The sequence below is a fragment of the Anarrhichthys ocellatus genome, unplaced genomic scaffold, assembly GCF_004355925.1.
Source record: "Anarrhichthys ocellatus isolate YVR2014 unplaced genomic scaffold, GSC_Weel_1.0 scaffold24, whole genome shotgun sequence".
NCBI lineage: Eukaryota > Metazoa > Chordata > Actinopteri > Perciformes > Anarhichadidae > Anarrhichthys > Anarrhichthys ocellatus.
Window position 1 is genome coordinate 10,387,889 of NW_022280054.1, and position 22,811 is coordinate 10,410,699.

At 40.2% G+C, this 22,811-nt stretch overlaps 2 protein-coding genes across 10 annotated transcripts in view; one reads left to right on the top strand and one right to left on the bottom strand.

Moving 5' to 3' along the window:
• Positions 1-13,938, top strand: part of LOC116390770 (TRPM8 channel-associated factor homolog) — a 20,039-nt gene extending 6,101 nt beyond the window's left edge. For 6 of the 9 annotated variants that reach the window (XM_031860803.1, XM_031860797.1, XM_031860798.1 and 3 more), the window contains 11 exons: positions 4,843-5,275; positions 5,842-6,058; positions 6,153-6,438; positions 7,309-7,610; positions 8,471-8,639; positions 8,836-8,930; positions 9,198-9,408; positions 9,954-10,190; positions 11,525-11,748; positions 11,885-11,998; positions 12,915-13,938. In XM_031860803.1, the coding sequence (XP_031716663.1) occupies positions 4,843-5,275; positions 5,842-6,058; positions 6,153-6,438; positions 7,309-7,610; positions 8,471-8,639; positions 8,836-8,930; positions 9,198-9,408; positions 9,954-10,190; positions 11,525-11,748; positions 11,885-11,998; positions 12,915-13,157 (2,531 nt within the window). In that variant the 3' untranslated portion in view covers positions 13,158-13,938. Of the gene's footprint in view, positions 1-3,507; positions 3,625-4,533; positions 5,276-5,841; positions 6,059-6,152; positions 6,439-7,308; positions 7,611-8,470; positions 8,640-8,835; positions 8,931-9,197; positions 9,409-9,953; positions 10,191-11,524; positions 11,749-11,884; positions 11,999-12,914 lie in introns of those variants that run through there. The other 3 variants (XM_031860804.1, XM_031860805.1, XM_031860806.1) reach the window with 3 other exon arrangements.
• LOC116390775 (endonuclease domain-containing 1 protein) lies at positions 13,608-18,254 on the bottom strand. Its single transcript, XM_031860809.1, has 6 exons — positions 18,211-18,254; positions 17,972-18,088; positions 17,752-17,852; positions 17,473-17,587; positions 16,751-16,907; positions 13,608-14,530 (listed from the first exon to the last, which is right to left on the bottom strand). Exons 2-6 carry the CDS (start codon positions 18,047-18,049, stop codon positions 14,139-14,141), a joined length of 843 nt encoding a protein of 280 aa, XP_031716669.1. The 5' UTR covers positions 18,050-18,088; positions 18,211-18,254; the 3' UTR covers positions 13,608-14,138.
• Between the last annotated feature and the right edge of the window lie 4,557 nt (positions 18,255-22,811).

Consider the following 22,811-nt stretch of genomic DNA (forward strand, 5'->3'; position numbering starts at 1 on the left):
GAAGAGACAACAATGCTGTTTTTCCAGGTTTTCCTTTACCTCTGTCTCCTTCCATGCAGCTCCAGGACAAGTTTGGCTGGGATGCCTTTAAGAAGGTGTTTGCTGCCTACCACGAGATGACCAACATTCCAAAGGACAACAGTGGAAAGATGAACCTGTATGCTGTGACTTTCTCCCAGACTGTGGGGATGAATCTGTCTGCATTCTTTAAAGCCTGGGGCTGGCCCATAGAAACAGCTACTGAGGAGAAGCTCTCCAATCTGCCTCCCTGGAGTGACAACCCCATGGTCCAGTACGACTGAACTTCTGCTGATTAATAGTGCAGATCGATGGGTTCAATGAGGACCAAATTCTTGATATTGAGTATTGAGTATTTAGTGGGTATTTTAATTCACTGCTCTTTCGTTCTTATTTTGTTGTTGTATTTAACCATATGTATTGCAATATTTCAAAAAAGAAACTGGTGTTTCATAGTTTACCATTGAGCTTTTAAATTCAGTAGCTCCATTTGAAAATAAGTTTTCACTCTATCAATGAATATGATCCTCTTAGAGGGGGGAATGCAGTAAGAAACTGGTCAGTCCTCAAGGAAGGTCATTAATCAGACACTATATTTATCAGGATGATAGGATTTGTCATGAAGATTGGTTTGTACCTCTGCACTTGTTTTATTTGGTAATGCAGAATTAATCCCAGGGCAGTTAGTGCCACATTGCGCAAGCTGTTTGCATGCAGCTACATGTTAGTAAGATAGTTAATATAACAGCATCAGTATAACACATCCAGAGCTAGGAGCTGAATCTTTCACTATGTTTGTGTTAATGTTAATTTGCCTTCATTGTCACTGGAAAAGACTAACTATAAAGCAAGGAATCTGACTTTCCTTCTCTGTGTGTGTCCTTCCCATATCTCGAGAAGCCCATCTGATCCCCACACTCGGTGGATGACCCCATGGAGCGCTTTGCCGAATTTGTTGCAGTGTGGACTCGTGTCAAGTTATATATTTATGAGCTTTGAGTAAACAAGCACAAGCTCGTAGACGGCACTTCTGGTGCTGGAGGCTGGACGCAGCCTGCTAACGCTACATGAATGCTGGATAACGTTACAAGCAAACTCTTCTTCACCTCCCTTGAGTCAACGAGTGGATATCCTACAGGAACAGCGTTGTTCGCGTTGCAACTGAAATGATGTACGTTTTTGCCACTTATAACTTCAACTACACCTCCACTCATTAAATCCATGCTCCACTTTACCCCACGTGGTTAGCAAGCAATTAGTACGCCTGTTTGGAAATTATCCCCACTAAGTGCATTTCACCGATGTTTATGACTGCAAGTAACCCCGACCTGGGTTCTTCAGGGCCATTTTAGTTATTTTAGGGCACCAGGCAAACTGTCTTGCTTTATCCCCCTTTCTCTAACTGGGATTTTTGTTATTGGCAGTGGTAGATTAGTACTTAAAATCTTTCTTAAGTAAAATTATTAACTATTGAGAGTAAAAGTCCTTCATTTAAATTGTTGGACTCTCGAACAGATCCAGAAACATGTCTCTGTCAAGTATATGTAGTTCTACGATGTTTTTATTTAAACAGTAAGTCATATTTAGCTGAATTGCATATTTTTAAAATTTGCTTCTGGGGCCTTTTGTAAGTTATTTTGAAGTAGAATGAGTTTGAATAGTACCATAATTCAATACTTTTCATATCGAAACATCCTAATTAATCTATAGCTGTTTGGAGCACTTTTAGTTGACGACTCCAACAGTTATGTTGGCCCCTGGTGATTTTTCCTGTGAACCAGAGTGCATCTCTCTGGTGTTTCTGACTTTGGTGTGTGATGCAACTATTCATGGCTGGTGTATTTGGCCCGGTCTGCACGAGTAGTCTACAAATATACATTCCCTCCACCCTTTAAGTGCCCTGCAGTATATACGGTATATATATATAGTACATATTTTGATATTCATATTGCTTTGATGTTGTTGCTGGGGCAACAGCTCAGGTCCCCGTTTTCTTCATTGCAACAGGAAATACATTTAGAATATTTACGTTTGTCGTATTTGTAAAAGATCTACAGGACTGTTTGTCTTGAAGGTTGATCTGAAGCCGGGCACTTATTTTATTTGATAATGCAGAATTAATCCCTGTGCTACTGTCGACAATTTAATGCCACATTACACAAGTTATTTGCATGCAGCCACATGTTATCCCTGTACTGCACAACGCTGTCCTCAGGAAACAGATAACCTTCTTTATCACTCCCCCCTACATATTTGTTTTTCATTCCTACACGTGACAATGTGTTATAGCATGTTTGAAAACATTTCAATGAGGAATGTAGGTAGACAAGTGAAGTGTTCTGAGTGGAAGGTAAGATACATTTCACTCTTTTGCATGTTTGAACAGAGGTCAATTGACAATAAAAACGTACATTTTCCCTCACTTTCCTTTTTCACAATAAGAAACAGACAAATCAGGAAATCAACATACACCTATGGTCAAATTCAACAACAAAGATATTTTGCGATGAGGTCAGGATGACACGACAATAAGTCAGATATGAAATCTTTGATAAGATAACACTTGTTATTTGGGTTTGGTGAGTTTGGATGACGCTGCCGGCATATGTTCAGGGTTAAGTTATATCTAGAAGAACAACATGATAAATTGCCATAACAGTCATCACTTTCTTATTGAGTGTTGCTGCTTTCATAATTAAACTATCAAGAATAAAAAGATGTATATTTCTGTGAACTTTTAAAGAAGCTGCACTGTGGTGTAGTGGCTAGTGGTCCTTCTGTGTGGAGTTTGCACATTCTCTACGTAGCACAATATGTTGCAATATAATGACTAAAACTGTGCTTACTGCACAATACAAATGTTCTGAGCAAAGACACCTAATTTATTCAAACTTTTTTTATTTGGTAATGCAGAATTAATCCCTGTGCTACTGTCGATAATTCATGCCAATTCACACAAGTTATTTGCATGCAGCAACATGTTATCCCTGTACTGCACACCGTTGTTCTCAGGAAACAGATAACCTTCTTCATCACTCTCACCCATGTGATGTGTTATAACATCTCTGTAATCATTACAATGAGGTGCAGGAGCAGGTTTGATGAATCAAGTTGGGGAGGGATATACTTTCAGGTATAGACAAGTGAGGTATTGTGAGTGGAAGGTAAGATAAAGTTCACTCTTTTGCCTTTTGACCAGATAAGGAGCTAACACCAATAATACACTGTTTTGGATCCATTACCATTTTAACACCAATGGGTATGGAGTTATTGCCAGTTGACTAGAGAGTACAGGCTACAGTTATGAATGTTGAAAGGAGCACCTGTCACGAAGCGGATGGCGGTTTTGGTAGATTACATCTAGTTTATTGATATGACTTTTGGAGGCGGACTTGTAGATTATGTCACCATAGTCTAAGATGGGAAGGACTGTCAGAGGGTATAAAAGAGGCTTTGCTACGGTACAGGTAACCAATTCTTGATCTGACTTTGGAAAGCAGTGAGTTCATGTGCATGTTAGCGGTGAGCGAACTGTCTAGCCAGATACCCAGGTACTAATAAGAATCCACAAACTAGAGTTCTGATCCATCCAGGGAGCAGTTTGAGGTAAGTGTTTGTTGAAAACTATAAATTTTGTTTTGGTCGTGATTGAATTTCACTCTTTTGCATGTTTGAATAGAGATAACTTGACAATTAAAACACGTACATTTGTGTGAACCTTTAAAGAAACATACTTGATAGGTGTTTTAGAACAAATAAATGGTTTCCTCATTGGAGAATAAATAAATAAATGTTTTTTTTCGTCGTTACCTACTTCATCACGTCATCACTTTCTTATTGAGTTTTGCTGATTTTATAATGAAAGAAGCATATTTGATAGGTGTTTTAGAACAAATAAATGGTTTCCTCGTCGTTGCCCGCAGTCAGGTTTCTTTTAATAATAATAATAATACATTTTATTTATATAGCACTTAAAAAGGCACTCAAAGACACTTTACATGGTAAAAACAGAAACAATAAAGGCATTTATAATAACAGTAAGAAAGAAAAAAAAAAGAAAAAATAGTAGTATTCGGCTCAAATTGAGGACTTGGGATGATGTAATGGGATGTTCTTTAAAATCTGTAAAAATGTAAAACAAAGGGATATTCTATAGACCAAATATGTACAATATGTAACAATATAATGACTAAAGCTGTGCTTGCTGCACAAAACAAATTTACTGAGTAAATACACCTAATTTATTTTAACTTGTTTTATTTGATCATTTGAAAATTAACCTCTGTGCTCATGCAACATCACAGAATTTATTTGCATGCAGCAACATGTTATCCCTACTGCACACCGCTGTCCTAAGGCAACAGATAACCTTCTTTATCACTCTCACCCTACATATACTGTATATTTGTTTTTCATTCCTACACATGACATAATGCAGAATGAATCCCTGTACCACTGTCGACAATTCATGCAACATCACACAAGCTAATTGCAATGCTCGTTCTTTTACCACAGGACAGCCTGACAATCCACCAAGACAACTTATCTCTGACTCAACACTATTCTTCTGCTATTCTGCCATCCACCCTCTTCATCCAAACTTCAGCTCATCGATCCTTCCCACCATGTCCACCCGACCCACTCAGTCCTACAATTCCCTGATGAGAGGCTTTAGGGAGCTGGACATCCGTGGCCCCTGTGTTCCCAGTGAGCTGGTGCTGACTGGAGACCACGCTTTTCCTTTAGCAATGAACAGCAAAGGCCAGGTCCTGATGGCAGCCTCTCTGTATGGCCATGGGAGGATTGTGGTCCTGGGTCATGAGAGCTACCTGACCGCCTTTCCTGCTCTGGTAGAAAATGCTCTGACTTGGCTGAGAGGAGATGGATCTAACAACCTGTCTGTGGGGGTCCACAACCACATCAAGGGAGTCGCTGATAACCTCAGCAAATCCAGCTTCCAAGCCACAGTTGTTGGGGCCTTTAGTGACAACCGGAAGGTTGGTGTGTACGTGACGGACGCCTACAGCGTTGGTGCAGACGTGAAGGACCTGGTGGCTTTTCTGAAAACTGGAGGAGGAGTGCTGATAGGAGGGCAGGCGTGGAGCTGGGATCAACAACACCCTAAGGAGAACACAACTCTACATTTTCCAGGGAATAAAGTGTCCGCTGTGGCTGGGATCTACTTCACTACGCATTATGGGAAGGCAGAGATCCTGCCTGTCCACCCACAGATCCCATCCTCCTGGATGGCTTTACGGTAAGTGTATACTCCTCTTCTATTTCAAATGTGGGAATTTTCTGTTTTTTTAAAATCTGTTCCATGTGTGACCTTCATCATTAATACCAAATTATACAGTTTGATCAATGAAGCAATTTACTTCGTTGTTTTGTCTAATGAGCGGGTTGTAATATTCCAACCCTTAATCCACGGCAGGAGCATAATACGACACATTTCATTTATTATACATAACTTTTGTAGGTTTACTTACTTAAGAACATTTTATAAGATTTTCTTTGATGAAAGTCTGTTTGACGCATCAAACAAATCTAGATCATCTCACTGACATTTGTTTCAGTGATTAGACTATTTCATTGAGTATTTATTTTGTCATATGTTGCTTCTCAATGTTGTATAACTTTTAAACTGTTTTAAATTGTTTAATATCTTGTAAAACATTTTGCAACCTTTGCCTTGAAAGGGGTTTATAAATAAAGTTTATTATTACTGAAAAATGTATGAAAGAATACTGATATAGGGCATGAGGATGATGGATGTTTTCTTCTCTGTGTTTCACTCTCTCCCTCCTGTTTTCCCTCATACAGTGTCGGTAAGGATTTTGCCGATGACCTAGAGTTCTTACTCCGGGGGGTTTCAGAGTTTGACCTCCACGATAATATTTTAGCTTCTGAGGCTCTGGTCCACGGCCCGCTAGCATTCCCCATTGGTACCTCTGAGGATGGGCGGGCATTCCTGGCAGGAACCTACTATGGGAAGGGACGAGTCATCGTGATCACACATGAATCTCCTCTGAAAACAAAGGTGCTGTTTAAATTTCTTTATATGAACAGAAATCATTCTTTGTAAGTTAAATTGAGCACATGGTAAAAACTCTTTCTAACTCTTTTCATTACAGAAACTGGCTTCATTTTGGAACAATACCATCGGTTGGCTGGACCAAGGCCGGAAGGGGGTGGTTGGTGTTAAGCCAAAGCTCAAACTTCTCAGCGAGTCAGGGTTAAAGTATGAGGAGACTGAGTTAAGGAAAGACCTGAGTGTATTCGTTTGTACAGCGTACAGCGACGATCGTGTGAAGGAAATCCAAGACTTTGTGGCAGAGGGAGGAGGTCTGCTGATTGGTGGACATGCCTGGTACTGGGCACAGACTCACCCTGGGCAAAACCCGATGACAGATTTCTCAGGTATGATAATGCACCACTAAAGTTTTATTCTGTGGTTCCCATTGATGATATAGGATTGCTCAGCATCTCCATGTGATATCGTACTGGACTGACACTTATCAGGCACATGTAAATTCAGCCCCACATAATGATTTCCATAGTGCTAAATACTATTATTTTCAGTGTCAACGTACAGCAGAAATGACAGTGGTGGGGTTCAAAATGGAGAAAGTGAGAAAGTGAGAAAGTCAGTCAGGCGTCGGAGAACACCAATGACACCGTGAGGGCAAGTTGGGAATGACAGAACAAGCAAGGGAGCACACACACACATAAACACACATATATGAGACCATAGAAACAAGCACAAAGACCAAAGAGTGGTCCAGACACTGAGACCTGACCCAAGACCCAAATTGCATCTGTCTGTCAATATGTCCAATATCTGAGTTGATCAGAACAGATCTGATTTACTTTTAGGAATTTGATTCACAGCAACTCATTCGTTCATTGATAGCACATCATGCTGTCGCCAGTGTAGCTGTTCCCCAGGGTCTGTTTTTTTGGATTGGGTCGAATTATCTTCGGGTTTATTCGGATCAGGTCTGTGTAAGTACGTAGGTAGTTTTCCATAGGGGCTATCTGGGACTGGAAACATTTTGGACCCATAAAGATCTCTGCTCTTCGACACCTCAACTCTAACCCTAAGCCTAAGTGATTATTGTGGTTCCTTATCAACAGGCTACTGCTTTATACCGTACATATAACACACCTTCATCAAAAATAGAAGAGTATAGACATAAGAGCACTTAGACACCACCTAGGCTATTGTGCAGTTTTTGAAATGTTGGGGGACCGGTAGATCAGGTGATATTTGTTTTAACTGTGTTTCAGGAAACAAGATCCTGAACAAAATGGGCTTGAGCCTGTTGCCGGCAACCATCAGTGAAAGCTCCTACAAGGTCCCTGTGCCTACAGAGGCCAAGAAAGACACTGACCACTTCCTCTCTCTTCTACGTCTCTTTGCTGGTCATGTTACCCAGGGGGAAAAACTTGGCAAGCACGAGGAGGAACATCTTAAGAAACTGGGCGTGGATTGCACCAACTACTTGAGAATGAAGGCTTATGATAGCAGCTCCTACACACAGGTGTTGTCCATCCTTACTGATATATTGAAGTCTAAAGGCATGCCACAGGTGGGTCATGAATGACTTTTGAGGCTATGATTGAATATATGTAGTGTTATGAATTACAAAAGAAAAATGGTGATTGTTCTTGGTTGTTATGGTGACAAACACGTCAATGGGGCTGTAAAGTGTTGTTGCAGCTCGCCGGGACGGATGGCTAGTAAGCGGGAAAGTGGCCAGAGTAGCATGGTGGAATTTGGATGCTAGCTAACTAGCCAGCTATCTGCTAGCTAGCTAGCTAGCTAGTTTGCTAATTCCTAGATACTTAAATGCTACACTGGTTACAGAAAATGAGCCGGACAAAGTTGTCAGTCAACTGCTCGTTTTACTCGTTACTGCAAAATCTCACCTCTGTGAGTCTGCGACTTGCTGTGAGTATGTTTAGTTTGTACGGAAGTTAGCAAGCTACATACGCTACCTATCAACTCTACACTAGAATCCCATTGTTCCCACTGACACTAACATTATTTGGTGATGGTCTGAATTCACAGCCTCCACCTCCCAGTACAATAAATCTGGGCATGCCAGTCTGTCTTCCATTAGCATCCACACTCCTGTCTCCCTTATATTCAGCCTCAAACAAACACAGCCTCTCCCGCCTAATTTCAAAGTACTCAGATATGAATTTAGAGAGCCGTTGCGAGCAATCAAAATGCTCCCAATCTCAGATCTTGCACCTGTAAACATACTGTACTTTTCACATTCAAATTTTATTTTGCAATTTTACTACGAATGCCCTTTGTTATCATCACTAAGCTAGGCCTATTCATTCATATTGTTGCCCTCACTGGAAACCTGTTGGCTATCAACCAATCAGGTTGTGTTGCAGGGATCCGTTTTAAGATTATTCATGTTCACTTTATTTCAAGGTGAGTGAGAAGAACCCTGTCAAGACACCCAAAGACCATCTACTTCTCAGATTAGGGGCAGCGGTATATAATGTGTCCCAAGATCCTGATGCCCTTCTGCCCTTCCTCATCAAGCCTTTGATACCAACAGTGGGAAACCAAAGGATCATGATTAATGCTAACACAGCAGGTCAGAACTCACTGTTGTGAATAAATGTGTTAAATGATTGTGAGATCAAAATGCCGACCTGTAATTTGTCTCTGTACAATTTAATATGTTGCAGTAGTGTGTGTGTGTGTGTGTGTGTGGATTGCATTCACATGAAGGCCGCTAAATTTCTCTTGTGACTTACATGGACCTTTTTGCTAATCTTTATTTGTGCCAGGAGAGGCGACGTGGATCAGTACAGGCCTGTACCTCTTTCCTGGTGTGAAGACCGAGATGATCATACCAGCAAACATGGTCAACAAGAGCTGGACGGTACGGTACACAGAATTGAATACTGCACTTGTTGTGTTTGTCAATATTCTGTTAATTTATACCTCTAAGTCAGGTCTGTTTTGTCAATAAAGCCCCAAATCAGAAACATATCTTGTACATTTCACCTCTATTAATATCATTTTATGCCTCAATTTATTCATGCTATTCTGGCTTGTTTTATAACCATTGACTTACATGCATCTCCTAAAAAAATCTAACTTTTCTTGCTCTTTTTCCAAAAGTAACACATATCCATGTCTCCCTCAGATCCAGATCGGTTGTCAAACAGATTACCTGGATGCCGAAGAGTTGACGAGAGCACCTCATGTTCATGAGCAATTTCTTGTTACCTCAGAGAAGATGCAGGTGTGGAACCTGTGGGGGGGACTCATCTACCTGGTGGCTCCACCCAACACAAAGGTGGAGGGGGAAGAGGTCATAGTGCAGATGGCTGTACCTGCTCCTTATTACAAGTCAGGTGAGTGTGTGTCACTGTCTGTTCATGCTCCACAAAGGACTGTGAGGTGCTTTCAACACATCATGTTTTATTATTTGATTAAGTTATGTAAGTTTGATTTCATTAAATTTGTATTTAAACATTAATCAACATTCAAATAAATGTTTTTTTAGAACATTATACAACAAAACGAAAGTTAGGTTTAGGTAACAAAACCGTCACAGACGCGGTGCCGAGAGCCCAAGTCCTGTGTTTGTTTGTTGGACCCATCAACCTCCACTTCTGCCACCGTATGTGGTCTTTCTTGATATTTAATACAACTACACGTTATCTCCAATAACCTAATAAACAAAACTCCACTACTTTACCTTCTTTTATGAGTATGTTGTATTCATGAAACCCATTTAGTAAAAGAAGCAATGCTTTCTTTGAAACATGCCGTTGTTGGCATGAGGACGTCATGCTGTATTTACAGTCTGCCTACAATGGGGCTTTTGAAAAATAGTCACAATAATTCAAAGCTTTGTTTTCATTTCACTCCAACCTCGACCCTTTGTTTGTTTCAGGCCTGACGACAGCAGCTGATTGGTTGTTGCTGCGCAAATCTCCTTCACCGTGGGCAGAGCTGGAGTTTGACAACATCATCCTGTCTGTGCCGTCAGACGTTGTTCGAGACCTGGAGAGCCTTGATGAGGTGGAAGCACTTTGGAATGACATCATGAGGGGCGTCGCAGATCTGGCTGTCATACCGCGCAGATTTACCCGCAAAGAACGCATTGTAGCAGATGTGCAGATCTCGGCTGGTAAGTGTGTTTTGCTGTCGCATACAATTCAATCAAAGGATGTCTTCGCAGCATGTACTGCAAAAAAAGTATGGTGTTTGCATTATTTAAATTCTTAAAACTTTAGAAATGATTACAATTTAAAGAAAAAGCTTCTTCTGTCTTAGTCCCAGATCTACGGTGGTCGAGTAGTGTCATACGAAAGCGAGGGCCACAACGCAACACAAGTTGGCAACAACAAATGTTGACTACTGACTGATATTGCCGGCAGACTATTATTCGGTGTGTTCGGGATGAGCCAGGCCTGCGCAGAATCATTGATCATTGCACAATACATACTGATTAGATTTGTGTCGGACTTGATCCAGACTCTGATGTCATGCACACGTGGGCAACGATAACCTCATGAGATCATGGGCCACAGTTTTTAGAGCCAGGCGCCGCAGCTGTTTTTGATTGCTCTATATTGTATTAGGTACCATGTGTGTTATATTGTGTTGTGTGATTTGGACAAGCCCCACATAAATGCATTGATAATCTACTGTAGATACAACTATTTTAATGCTATTGTACAGTATAATATAGTTCATACCATATATTGAACATATATTGACAAGTTTTGTAAAAAGGCATTTGTTAGGCTGATGTTAATGATGAGCTAATGTAACTTGTGCTCACTTGAGCTCATCAGTTCACAAATGGCAACTTCTCTCCAGTGTTGCCGGATCAGATTGACAGTGTCCCACCAAATCACAACCTAAAACCTGCCGAATTCATTAATAAACAGCCAAAATCATTACCTTGCCAGAAACCTTTGTAAAACCATTACATTCACAATAAAGATACACATCATACACACACAAAGCATCATATCTGTGTCAAATAGCCAATTAAAGATAAGAGGATTAGATCAAATAAGCTATCACAACCCACAAAGAGTGCAGTCACACAACCAAGTACACAATATCACACGTCAATGTCAATGATGATGATTACAAGATCAGTAAGTCCTCCCTTCATCCTAACGATATTTAAATGCAACTCATGTCAATCAAATATCTAGTAATTTAATATTAACACGAGTTGACTGAATTTTGTATCTGTGTTTGCTTGGTAATGTTGTTGTCACAATATTTTCAAAAACCCTGCCAATTGTCGACCAAAAGCAGCCCATATTTCATCGACCTGCCCGATGCTATGTTTCCCAGGTCAAAAGTAATCAAAAGTAACCAAATAGGGCAGAAACCAGCTCTTCGTACGACTCTGGAGACCATGTCCCGAAGACATCTCTGTTAATACGCATTGCTATTGAATAGTCAAACACATGTTTGTGTTACTGACGTCTCTCCGTCCAGGTTGGATGCACTCAGGGTATCCTGTCATGATGAACTCATCTATAGCAGCTGAGCTGGTCAGACCAGGTGACGCCAGGACCAAAGGCCTGTGGGGAGAAATTCATGAACTGGGACACAACCAACAGAGAAGCTGCTGGGAGTTCCAACCACACACCACAGAGTGCACATGCAACCTGTGGTCAGTGTATGTGCATGAGGAGGTGCTGGGGATCAACAGGGCAAAGGTGGAGTAAAACACTTTTATCTTGGATGACACACATTTTATTTGTTTTTTCTGTGATCACATTTTCATCACTGGACATCTCAGTCCAGTAATTTCCCCTTGGTTAACATCATAATATTATGATTTGTTCAATGCAGGCTCATCCATCTCTGACCTTAAAAAATCGGAAGAATTCTGTTGACGTGTATGTTAAAGGGGGCAAGAAGCTCAGCGACTGGAAAGTGTGGGTGGCCCTGGAGACATACTTGCAGGTGAAGGAGAATTACTGTGTTTTAAATTCTGTAAAGAAGATATGCTTGGGTCACACAGGAGTCCCCATATATCCAGCATCAAAACCCGGGAAATGCAAGTAAGGCTTTAAATCTATAGTCACGCCGCTGCCCCTATGAGGCTGTAGATGGAATAGAAAATAAAAAAATTTTGGTGAGTAATGGGGAGATCATTTTGGGTTAAAAAAAATGCAAGTTTGGTCTGATAACTTCACCAATTCTAAGCGGTTTACCCTCTGTACTCTGCACAATACTCCTCAGCGTTACCTGCACATCATCACGCTCAGGTGACCTTAATCAGTTCTTGGTTTAATGCGTCAGCTTCAGCTGCACTTTGTCGGCCTGAGCAGTTGTTAGTTTTATGGCTGAGTTTAGTTGCGTATGAGATATTGTTTAACTTCTTTGCGTGTGCATGTCAGTATGCTTAAAGTACAGCTGAACGCACAATCCTGTCATATGGGAGTTACCTTACAGTCTCCAACTTGTAAACACTTCATGTCAACGTTTAGATTTTAGTGATAACTGGTAAACTGATTTAACCAACTTGATGCTTCATAAAGTGAAAGTTCCTTTGGTGTTCCTTTCTCATCTCCAGATGAATTGTTCTTCCTTAAATCTTGGGTGGATAGAGTGCTGCACGTTGACAAGCCATAATTATAATTTAGTTATTATTCATACAAGTTATAACTCATCCTCTGGGGGTTCATGAATGTCTTTGTATTTCCCTCTGAACTACAGTGATGGATTGATGGACTGAGTGACATTACAGCCCCGTTGTCGTGCGGCTAAAATAGCCTCTTAGCACTTCACTGCAGTTCATTTGTTAACTCGCTCATAAACTTTCATTCTGCCACCAACCCACTGTGTTTTCCCTCAACCTCTGTCTCCTTCCATGCAGCTCCAGGCACAGTTTGGCTGGGATGCCTTTAAGAAGGTGTTTGCTGCCTACCACGAGATGACCAACATTCCCAGTGACAACGACGGAAAGATGAACCTGTATGCTGTGACTTTCTCCCAGACTGTGGGGAGGAACCTGTCTGCATTCTTTAAGGCCTGGGGCTGGCCCATAGAAACAGCTACTGAGGAGAAGCTCTGCAAGCTTTATCCCTGGAAGGACCACCCCATGGCCGAATATGACTAAACTTCAGACTGCAGCTGATTAAAATTGCAGAGAGGTGGGTGGTGGTTTGTCATTGGAAATACATTTCTATAACTGGGCTTATTTTTTATTATTGTCTGAGTTTTTGCGCAAAAAAATAGTAATACTCCTTATAACCAACTAAAAAGATTGACATTACAGGTCTAGGTCTGTTCATGTAGGCTCTACAAATGGTGATTCCCTTAGAACGTGCAGCTAAAATCAGTATAATACTGCTGGTTGGGCTGTAAAATCAGCTGAAACACTCACAGCAGAGTTGTTCCCTGTGGGTTCATCACTATGATCGACTCCCTTCACATTCCACACATTGTAAATATATTAATGTTGCTTAAAGCAACTATAAATGTTTTTCAGAAACCATAATAACATCAGGAGAAGCATAAGTAAAAAGGCATATTCTAATTGAAAAGTACAACTTCTTTCAGAGTCATATTACTTTTAATAGTTTTACAGATACTTGGATGTTTCTTTTGTGATTCAGTAAGTTCTTTCATTGATCATTTGCTCTCAAGGTGTTTAAAGTTACTCTATTTATACTTAAACATCAATTCCTGTAATTGCTTCTTGGGTTCTTGGGTGTTTTTTCATATATTAAACCTGAAGGGTTGGTTCATCTTTTTGACAAGACAAGAACATAATTTCTGTCATTCATTTAATCAAACAATATATTCATGTAAATGGCAGTTAGTGATTCAGGCTGTGTTCCTAAGACAGACACTTGCTATGTTTCTCCTTTGCTGTCAATAAAAAAGACAAATAAACAGTCATTGTTTCCCTCTATTTATTTGTATTCATCTAGTCGTGGTTGAATGAGAAGAATAATAAGGGATGTATTAGTCTTAAAGCTGTTCAATGTTAGCATGCACCATAGCGGTAACAGTTGAAATATTTGTTTCCGTCATCCCTTTATTATTATTGTAAATTATTGTAAATTTTTAATAAAGGGTTATATTATCTTATCTCTCACGCCCTGCAGTTGTTGTAAAACAGCTCCCCTACTGGCTGATTGGAGAACTGCTGGAGGAATTCTCCCAGTTCATCCAGTGAGAGCTTCTCCACCCAGTTGTCCTCCGTGTTCCTCGCCGTGGCAGCGCCACTCTGAACGGGTCTGCCGTTGTTGTCCACGCAGCAGTAGGCGTTCCACAGGTAGTCTGGGATGTTGACGCGCTTCACATTGTTCTTCACAATCCAGTTGTCTGCAGAGGGAACGGAACCAACCAGCACGAAGGCCTTGGAGCACCTGTCCCGGAAAAGTTCAGCGAGCTTGGACTCGTGGATCCTCCAGGCGTTCTGGTTCAGTTTGGGGTTCTGAGGAACCACGTTGGTGAGGGTGAAAGTGGCATTGCGGGTCGGGACTGTAGGAGAGAGGAGTGGAGGATTACAGGAAGTTACGCAAGAAATGAAGTTACAGCTTGTGGTTCCAAATAAATAAAGTTATGTATTGTAAAGGTGGCTTGATAGCATGCAGAGGAAGAGAGAGAAAGACCAAGATGTGTCTGGTAGCTTCATTATTGTTATTCTACCAGGTTTAAAATTTCACCCAAATTGTTCTCTAAACTTGTTAAATTATAAACCAAGGCTACAGCAGCTGCAATCTTGAGGATAATGGTTGTTTTGTACCTATTATAATATTAATCAGATATCCGCTAATATTTGAACAATAATTAATCTTATAGTAGTTGTAATAATAATAATAATAATAGTAATAGTAATAATAATGTGCTTTTTTTCGATTACACATAACAAATAATAGATACAAATAAGGGATTAAATTAACTGAAAAAAAATACAAACATATTTTCAGAGATATTTTCTTGTGATAACAAGCCTGAGATCATAAAATATTTAGAGGATGCAGATGAAGGAATAATTTCATGTCAAACATTAATTTCATGATCACAAGTAAATAAAAAATGGGAAATACTTATAAGCAATTCCCTGAATGCAATTCTTAATCTCTATGTAAAACATATGAATATAAGTGTAAAACAGACTTGGCAATTAGTAGTTAAGTATTTGCAAATACCCTCTGTTATTAACTGCATGATTTAACACTGAGATAAGAATCCAGATCTGTATCTGCCTGCAGCCTCCCAGTGCTGCCTTAAGGTTGCTATGATAACGGACACCAATTTAGGAAATCATAGACACCGGAAAGTAATTTAACCTTCCGTGATTCAGTGTAATGTATTGATGCACAGTTTGGATACAGAAGGCTATTATTCCTTCATTCTATTGTATCACAGCCAAAAATGAAAAGTGAAATCTGAGTGAAAACAACATTCAATATCAAGTAAGTGAACTTCGACAGTAAGGAATATCAACTACAGATGCTGCCATTGGAATCATCACTGTAAAAACTTCGTACAGTTTCAACTATTATTGACTGGATTATAATTTGGTGGATATGTTGTGTGGGCATCGTACATTTTCTCTCTTAATATCACTTAATAAACAACAAACTAACTTGAAGTTACTACAACAAACTTTCCTTTTGTGTTGACTTTGGCGGTCCCTCTGGACAAAAGTGGTAGTGTTTCCGAGCACCAGCGTCCCTTTAGACAACCTCTCATCGTGCTGCAGCAGGGTCTGAAAGTCTACCCCTCAGTCCTGGTTGTGGTTCTCCCGTGCCTCCCTTTTCTCCAGCGGGCCCAGCAATAGCCTGGGCCTCCAGCAGTGTGGTGTTGGCGCCCGGCAGCTGAAGCCGGGCGCTGAGCTCTCCTCCCCTCACTTTAAGCCTGGTGGGCTGGTCACTGCTGGAGGCCCCGCTGGAATCTTTGCAGAAGAAGTTTCTCTGATGAAAAGCATTAAAAATAACTATAGAAATAACCAATCTTCTCACTGATGGTCTGGTTTACTTATAGGTCAAGAAGAGGCATCACTACTTAATCTAGCTAGTCTCATCCAGTGTTGATAGCTATACCTACACAAAATAAGGCGTCATAATTCATAGATACCCCACGAAATAATTTAGTATGTTACCACGTAAGTATAAAGAGGTGGATGGGTCCAACAACCAGCGACAGTTCATCCAGCAGACTGCTGTTTATTCCCCATGTGAAACAAGATGTCAATTATTTGTCACGTAACTTGCGTACTTCAGTAACACACTTCCGTGGTTGTTTTAACCCAGATTACAATCTTTTTCTAAACCTAACCAAGAAGTTTTGTTGCGTAAACTAAACTGTTTCTATTGTTTCTGTGCAGAGAGAAGTTTATTTTGAAAAGACTGTAGGCATGTAGCGAATGTAAATTGATGCGTGTTGCTGGACTTTCTTTGGAAAACGCACAAAAAATGAGTAACTTTTCGTAAGATATCATACAAACCGCCGTATGAGGATTTTGGTTTCATAGTTAAAAGTTCCTCACAGGAACATTAAATGACAAGTATGTGAATTTGTGTGAATGCCACTAGACAAAATAAAAGAAGTAATCATTTCATTGTAGAGCATTGATTTAAAGCAATAATCAAACACTCGTATCAGAGGTTTCAATCCAGCACGTCAGGCGGGGGGGATGTTGAACTCAACTGACATCTTTGCCCCCAAAAATCACCCATGTTCAACCTCCATTACCTGCATGGTGTCCATTGGGGTTGAGGTGACCACGGTCGAAGCCAGAGTGTGTGTAATCCTCATTCAGGGCCTGTTTCTCTCCTTGGTAGACCCCAGGGTGGTCCTTCCCCAGCCAGTAGCCGTCCTTCATCTCTGCTTGCCAGGACGTGTTTACCAGCTGCAAGGCAATAACCCCTCAGATTTAAATGTACGTGTACACGGGGTGTCACTGTGACTCATATGGTATCATATACTGAAAGATATTAATGCATTACGGTTGATTCATGTTGAATATAACATTGTAAAATTACAGTAAATTACTGGCAGCAGCTTTGCCATTACGCTTCTGCACAATACAGTATCTCTACTGTATCAAACGAATACAGCAGCTTACTGTAGTTACAGTTATTTGGTGTAATTCAAAAGACAGTATTTTCCTGGCAGCAGTTATTGTAATCAAAATGTGCAGTAATTTGGCAGCTGTACGCAATACATTACTGTGAAAGAATCACTTGACCGTTTCGATCATGGGAGTAAGATTTATGACTCCCACAATGCATTGCTTTCACATCAATATAAGCATAATACAGCGGGTCACTGTTGGTATTTCACTGTACATTTGTGTTACAATCAGTGCTCTATTACTGTATGACACTGTTCTCTCCATACTTGATATCTATGACACATTCTGATGATTTTGTCCACATCAATGCCGTTGATGCACATATACAATACACACGAACCTGAGGCTCTACAAACCACCTTTTCTCCCTGCCTCCTCCATTGCTGGGCTGGAAGTGATAGGCAGCGTAGACAGCAATACGATGGTTAGTGTCATACAGCGTGGCAAAGTGGTACCTGGTGGAGCAAAGGTTTAGTTTAATGATCCAGGTATCTAGAAAAAAATGAGGTGCTGCAAAACAATAGTCAGATTTTCTAATCTACATCTAAGTGCACTTGTGAAGTTCACATTATAATGCCGTATATAAACTAAAGTATAGAGGTCTGATTTCTTTCCCTACCTGTTGCTGAAGCGATGACAGAGACGGGCAGCACCGGGGGTAGAAGCCCCCCACTCTGGCACCTTCTCTTTATAGAAGTAACTCATGCATTCTGGCACATCCTGGAACAAAAACATATATATATCAAAAAAAAACACAGGCTTCTAAGTGAGCCACTTGTGCAACACACACAGATTTGATTTTTTTAAGTTTTTGAGTGAACTGGAATAAGGTCACGAACCTCAAAACGCTCCACAACATCTGCATGAACAGAGAAGAGGAGCGAGAGAAGAGCGCACAAAGTTACCAAAGTTTGCATCCTGGACCAAACCTTTGGTATCAGGGATTCTTGACCGTCCTACAGAGTTGAATCAAATACAACAGAATACGTTTTTTTATTTAACATTGCAGCGTATGGTATATAATGTAGGTCTACTTAGACAGTTTGTTTGTGCTCTTTGTGTTTGTATTTCAACTCACCTGCTGGTGCACCTGTCCGCCGTCACAGTCCGCTCTGAGCAGAAACTGGCTTTTATGTGTGACTTCTCCTCACCTTTCACCCCGTTTGTCCTCTGCTTTTATCTGAACTCCTGCTAACACGTGATGCTTGTGTGCCCAGGAACCAGAATTTGGCCAACGCATAAGGTGTTGGTGTGGATGAACGAGAGTGTGTAGAAAAAAGGAACAATATTAGCGCTGCTGTGAATCCCAGTGGAATTTGTGAAAGGTGGGAGATGACGTGTGTATGTAAAGAGGACATTTCATGTGTTACTACCATGACAACATTTCATGTCATCCAAGTGTACTTTTGCTTTTGGTATTTTAAGTGTATTTTGAATGCAGGACTTTTACTTGTTACAAATAATTTCTAACCTGTAATGCTACTTTTGATCCGAGTACTTCTTTCACAACAGATTTTAAAGCCTTCAGTGTAAGTCATGTATTGTCTAATACTGTATGAAATCAATACACACTGTTTACTTCCTTGGAAACAATATCATTTTTACGGAGTTACTGTAAGAGTTACAGCTTTGTGGTGATGGTGAGGTGAGACTGGAATTTGTGTTCCAGTGCCTTTGACAATAAGTCTCTGACTCTATTAATGAGTTCTGATACCACGAAAACACTCCTGTAATATGATATCAAGTTCACCTCCTGGACTATTGACAACATGTGCATTTTGGCAGATTCACCGACAGTTTCCCACGCCCAGCTTTAGGTTAGGTAACACAAAGATATGTGCTCGTGTGTTGTTTTTCCCACGATCAGAGGAGAGGCTGATTGCAAACCTCACATGTGGACTCCTCCCACTTCTCTAAAGTGCTCTGACTGTGTGAAGATTTTCTATATTTAACCAGCTCCATGCACCCAGAGAGGTCAGGAGGTCGGCTGGAGATGTGCATCTTGCTGTCGCACAACTATTCTCCAGTACACCGTGCTTTATACAACGATTGATTTCGCCCATCGTACCTTCAACAGAGTGGTGTCTGCGGTCGTTTTTGATTTCTGTCACTCTTGCAGCTTATGGATCACACAAAATTAAAATTTACAGGAGAGAGAGGTGTGGGGATGGCTCATGAGAGCAGTGACAGGTGAGTTGATTGGCACAGCGGGCGCTTGTTGACTAATTACATCCTCCTTTAAATGCAGTAGCGTGCTGCACCTCTGATGACTGCCACACAACCACGGACAGACGGCTATACCGGCCCGTCAGATGACTGCCACACAACCACGGACAGACGGCTATACCGGCCCGTCATTTTATTGTTTGCTGAAGCAAGTTAGGAGCTGTGAGCGCTGGGAAAACAGATTTTTAGTTTTGTGTTTGTGTCAGAAGTGTTGGTGAACAGTCGTGCCTGTGTTAAGTGGAGACTTGCTACAACCACAGATACCAAAGAAACATCACAACCAACTTTTCTAAATATTCTCCATCATGTGCTAGTTTTTCATCTTTAGCCATCAATTAGTAAAAAAGTTGAATTTGTTCAATTCAAACCAGCTAATTCTTCACAGGTTCAACCTCATTTTTCAGAACACAGTGTTGTTAAATCCCTTAATATTCATGGCAACCCTACTGATTTCAAACACCCAAATAAATATACTCCACTGGACTAAAATGTCTCTGGGTCAAAGTTCATAGATCGCGCCTTCTTCTTCAGGAAAAACTTCTCTAAATCATCATCTGTCTCAAATTCAATATATTAAAGCGTAGAAAGATGGTTTATGTTGTTTTTGTGATATTTCTTATTTATAGCACTTCATCGAAAGTCAAATTTCCCCTCTGGGACAGTAACTTATCCATCTAGTATCCATCTATTATGTGTATGAAATATGTTATATTCTAAATTACTATCCAAAGGTATATTTATTTACAGCTGAAAAGATTAGTCTAGTGACAGAAATCTAATTGGCGACCATGGCAGTACCCACCATTGAGGTTTACCGAGGTCCGGACCTTTGTATGTTCTGACTAAAAATAACTTTAGTGCGGCAAAGATATTGTACAATGCCAGGCAATCTGTATGTTCAGATTGAAGTGTGGATAAGTCATTGCAACATTTAACCGGATTCTCATTCGTTACTGATGCGACTGCCAACTCCCATGGTTTAAAAGCTATTGTTATCCAATTATTGCTCACCAAACACCTTAAAATGCACATATTAAAAATAAATGAACCCCCCTGGTAAGCTAAATGTTTGGACCTTGGTATTTCTAAAACCCTCTGTTTGGCCATCTTAGCAACTTTTCTGATGATTTATTGATGTTTCATGCAAAATGCCAAAGTTTTCATGTTTCCTGCTTCTCAAATATGAGGATTCGCTGCTTTTCCTTTTAATTATTATAATTCATGTTTAATGATTTTGAGTTGTGGACTATTTGTTTGAGAAAACAAGCATTGTGAAGGTGTCCCTTTGTCTTTCTACATGTTCTTTTCCACACACACATGCTGACAGGTAAATGTTTGTGTCACATGGAAACTCTCTGATTACTTACATGTTCGAAGCCAAACGTGTGTTCAGCTATGAACTGCTGTGTTGTTACATTGTGAGGAAGCCTCTCACTTATGATTATAATTTCCATGTCTGAAAATGGGATAATTGCTGTTTGTTGGGATTTCTGTTTTGGTGCAACATATTCAGAGTGGGCTAATTTGACCCTAACATTGCTCGTCTTTGTTTTTCTTTGCACAAGATTTTTAATAGTTCTGTAAAATGTGGGACTTTATCGTTTAAAGAGGTCAAAACTCCAGCAAAACTAAAGGAGCATAAAGAACAGACTTGTTGAAACTCATCATGCTACACTGCATCTTAGAACAATGTCCCAATATCAGCTTTATTCTTCATGTATGCGTATACATTCAAGGAATCTGACTCCGGTTTTTCTGTCGCTCTCAACGTACACAAATAAACAAAAAACAAGGACAACGAAGTAGAACAAAGGTAAGCGTAAACATTAAACTACAATGTATACATATATAGAGAAAAGTATACATACGAACATAAAACACACCAGCATTGTCAATGAAATGGAGATAATAGTGCGTTATATGAAGACTGATTACTGCTGTTGCATTGCAACAACATGATCCTGCTTTAAATTAGAAGTTGAATTGTCACTCAAACTCTGAACTAGTTTGTGGAGTCTGTGCTGTGGCTGCCCTCTGCCCCTAAACTGTTCAAATGAGTGAAAATCTGACGACGGGTTTCCCTACTGGCATCAATGGATCTTAATTTGATTTATAAAGTCATCGTCAATCCGGAGAAATTGTTTTGGATAAAAAGTGGCCAGCTGAAGGTTGACTAATATTGAACTGGAAGAAAGCCACAGAGGCTGGTTGATGCCAGAGAAAACACAGACAACATTGAGGATAAGATAAAGAGAGTGGAGCTTTATTTAATCAGCCTTGTATTTTCCCATTGCTCTGCTGACATTTATTTTTCACTTGATCAGTGTACATCTCACAGTACATGACTGCAAGACAGTAAGCAGCAGTACACAATGTTGTAACTGTGTTTTCTCAGGGAAATCGCTTTATTACAGTTAAGGGGAATAAAATGAACGTAGTTATTAACGATCTTTCTATTTGCCTCTCTGTCTAAGTGCAGATGTAAACAGTAAACATCTAGAGAGGGAAGAAAATGAAGCAAACTAAGGACTCGGATAATAATAAAACAATTGACAGATTTAAAGAATTTGATTCAAGTCTTTATTAGCAATAATTGAATAAACAAATCACATATAAAATCACAGGAAACAATTACAAGTATTACATTTTGATCTATTTATGTCCTGCAACTTCACTATACTTTTGCATATTTCTTCATTCATTTTCACTTTTCACTTGGATTTAATTATGAATTATTGAATTCCTCCTCTCCCCGTGTCCTATGTGATTGATTGACGGATGTTGTAGGTAAAGCATTACTTTATTTATTTGTATTGGGTAACAGGCAGCTGTTGTTGCTGAAGTCTGCCTCTAGGTTGCAGTGTTGAATTGTGATTTCAAGTTCACCTCTTGAAGTCTGTTTATTCTTTTTTTCTGTCTATTTCATTGCAGATTATTCAAGTGTTCAACCACCTGGAAAACAAAAAGCTCCTTCTGCAAACTGATGGTCCAATCAGTGATAGGCGGCGTTATCAACACTCCAAACAAGTAAATTACAATTTTGTCTCAATAGATGGCTTCACAGCCATAAAACAGCTTCAAAGTGACGACGGTGGCAGATAATCATTAAAGATGACACTCTGAATGACAGGAGAACGTATTAAACCGCCACTATGATGGATTTTAGGGACGTCTGTTATGTTTTTTCTTTTTTTTAAATTATTTGGCCCAGAAGTTAATTTGAGTGGACTGCATCTTTAATTGACTTGACTAGCGCTTTGTCGCTTGAAAAGATCACAGGGAGTTTGGTTCCCCAGACACAGATTTAGTCTAATCCTCGACTCAAAAGCACCCTCAGCCTCTGTCTGTCAACGGGAGCGAATTCAGCGCGGTTCAACGGGAAAACAGTCGGTGGGAGAGACCACAAGACCAGGGGGCAAAAATCAGCCCAGGAAACCACACGCTTCGATTTAC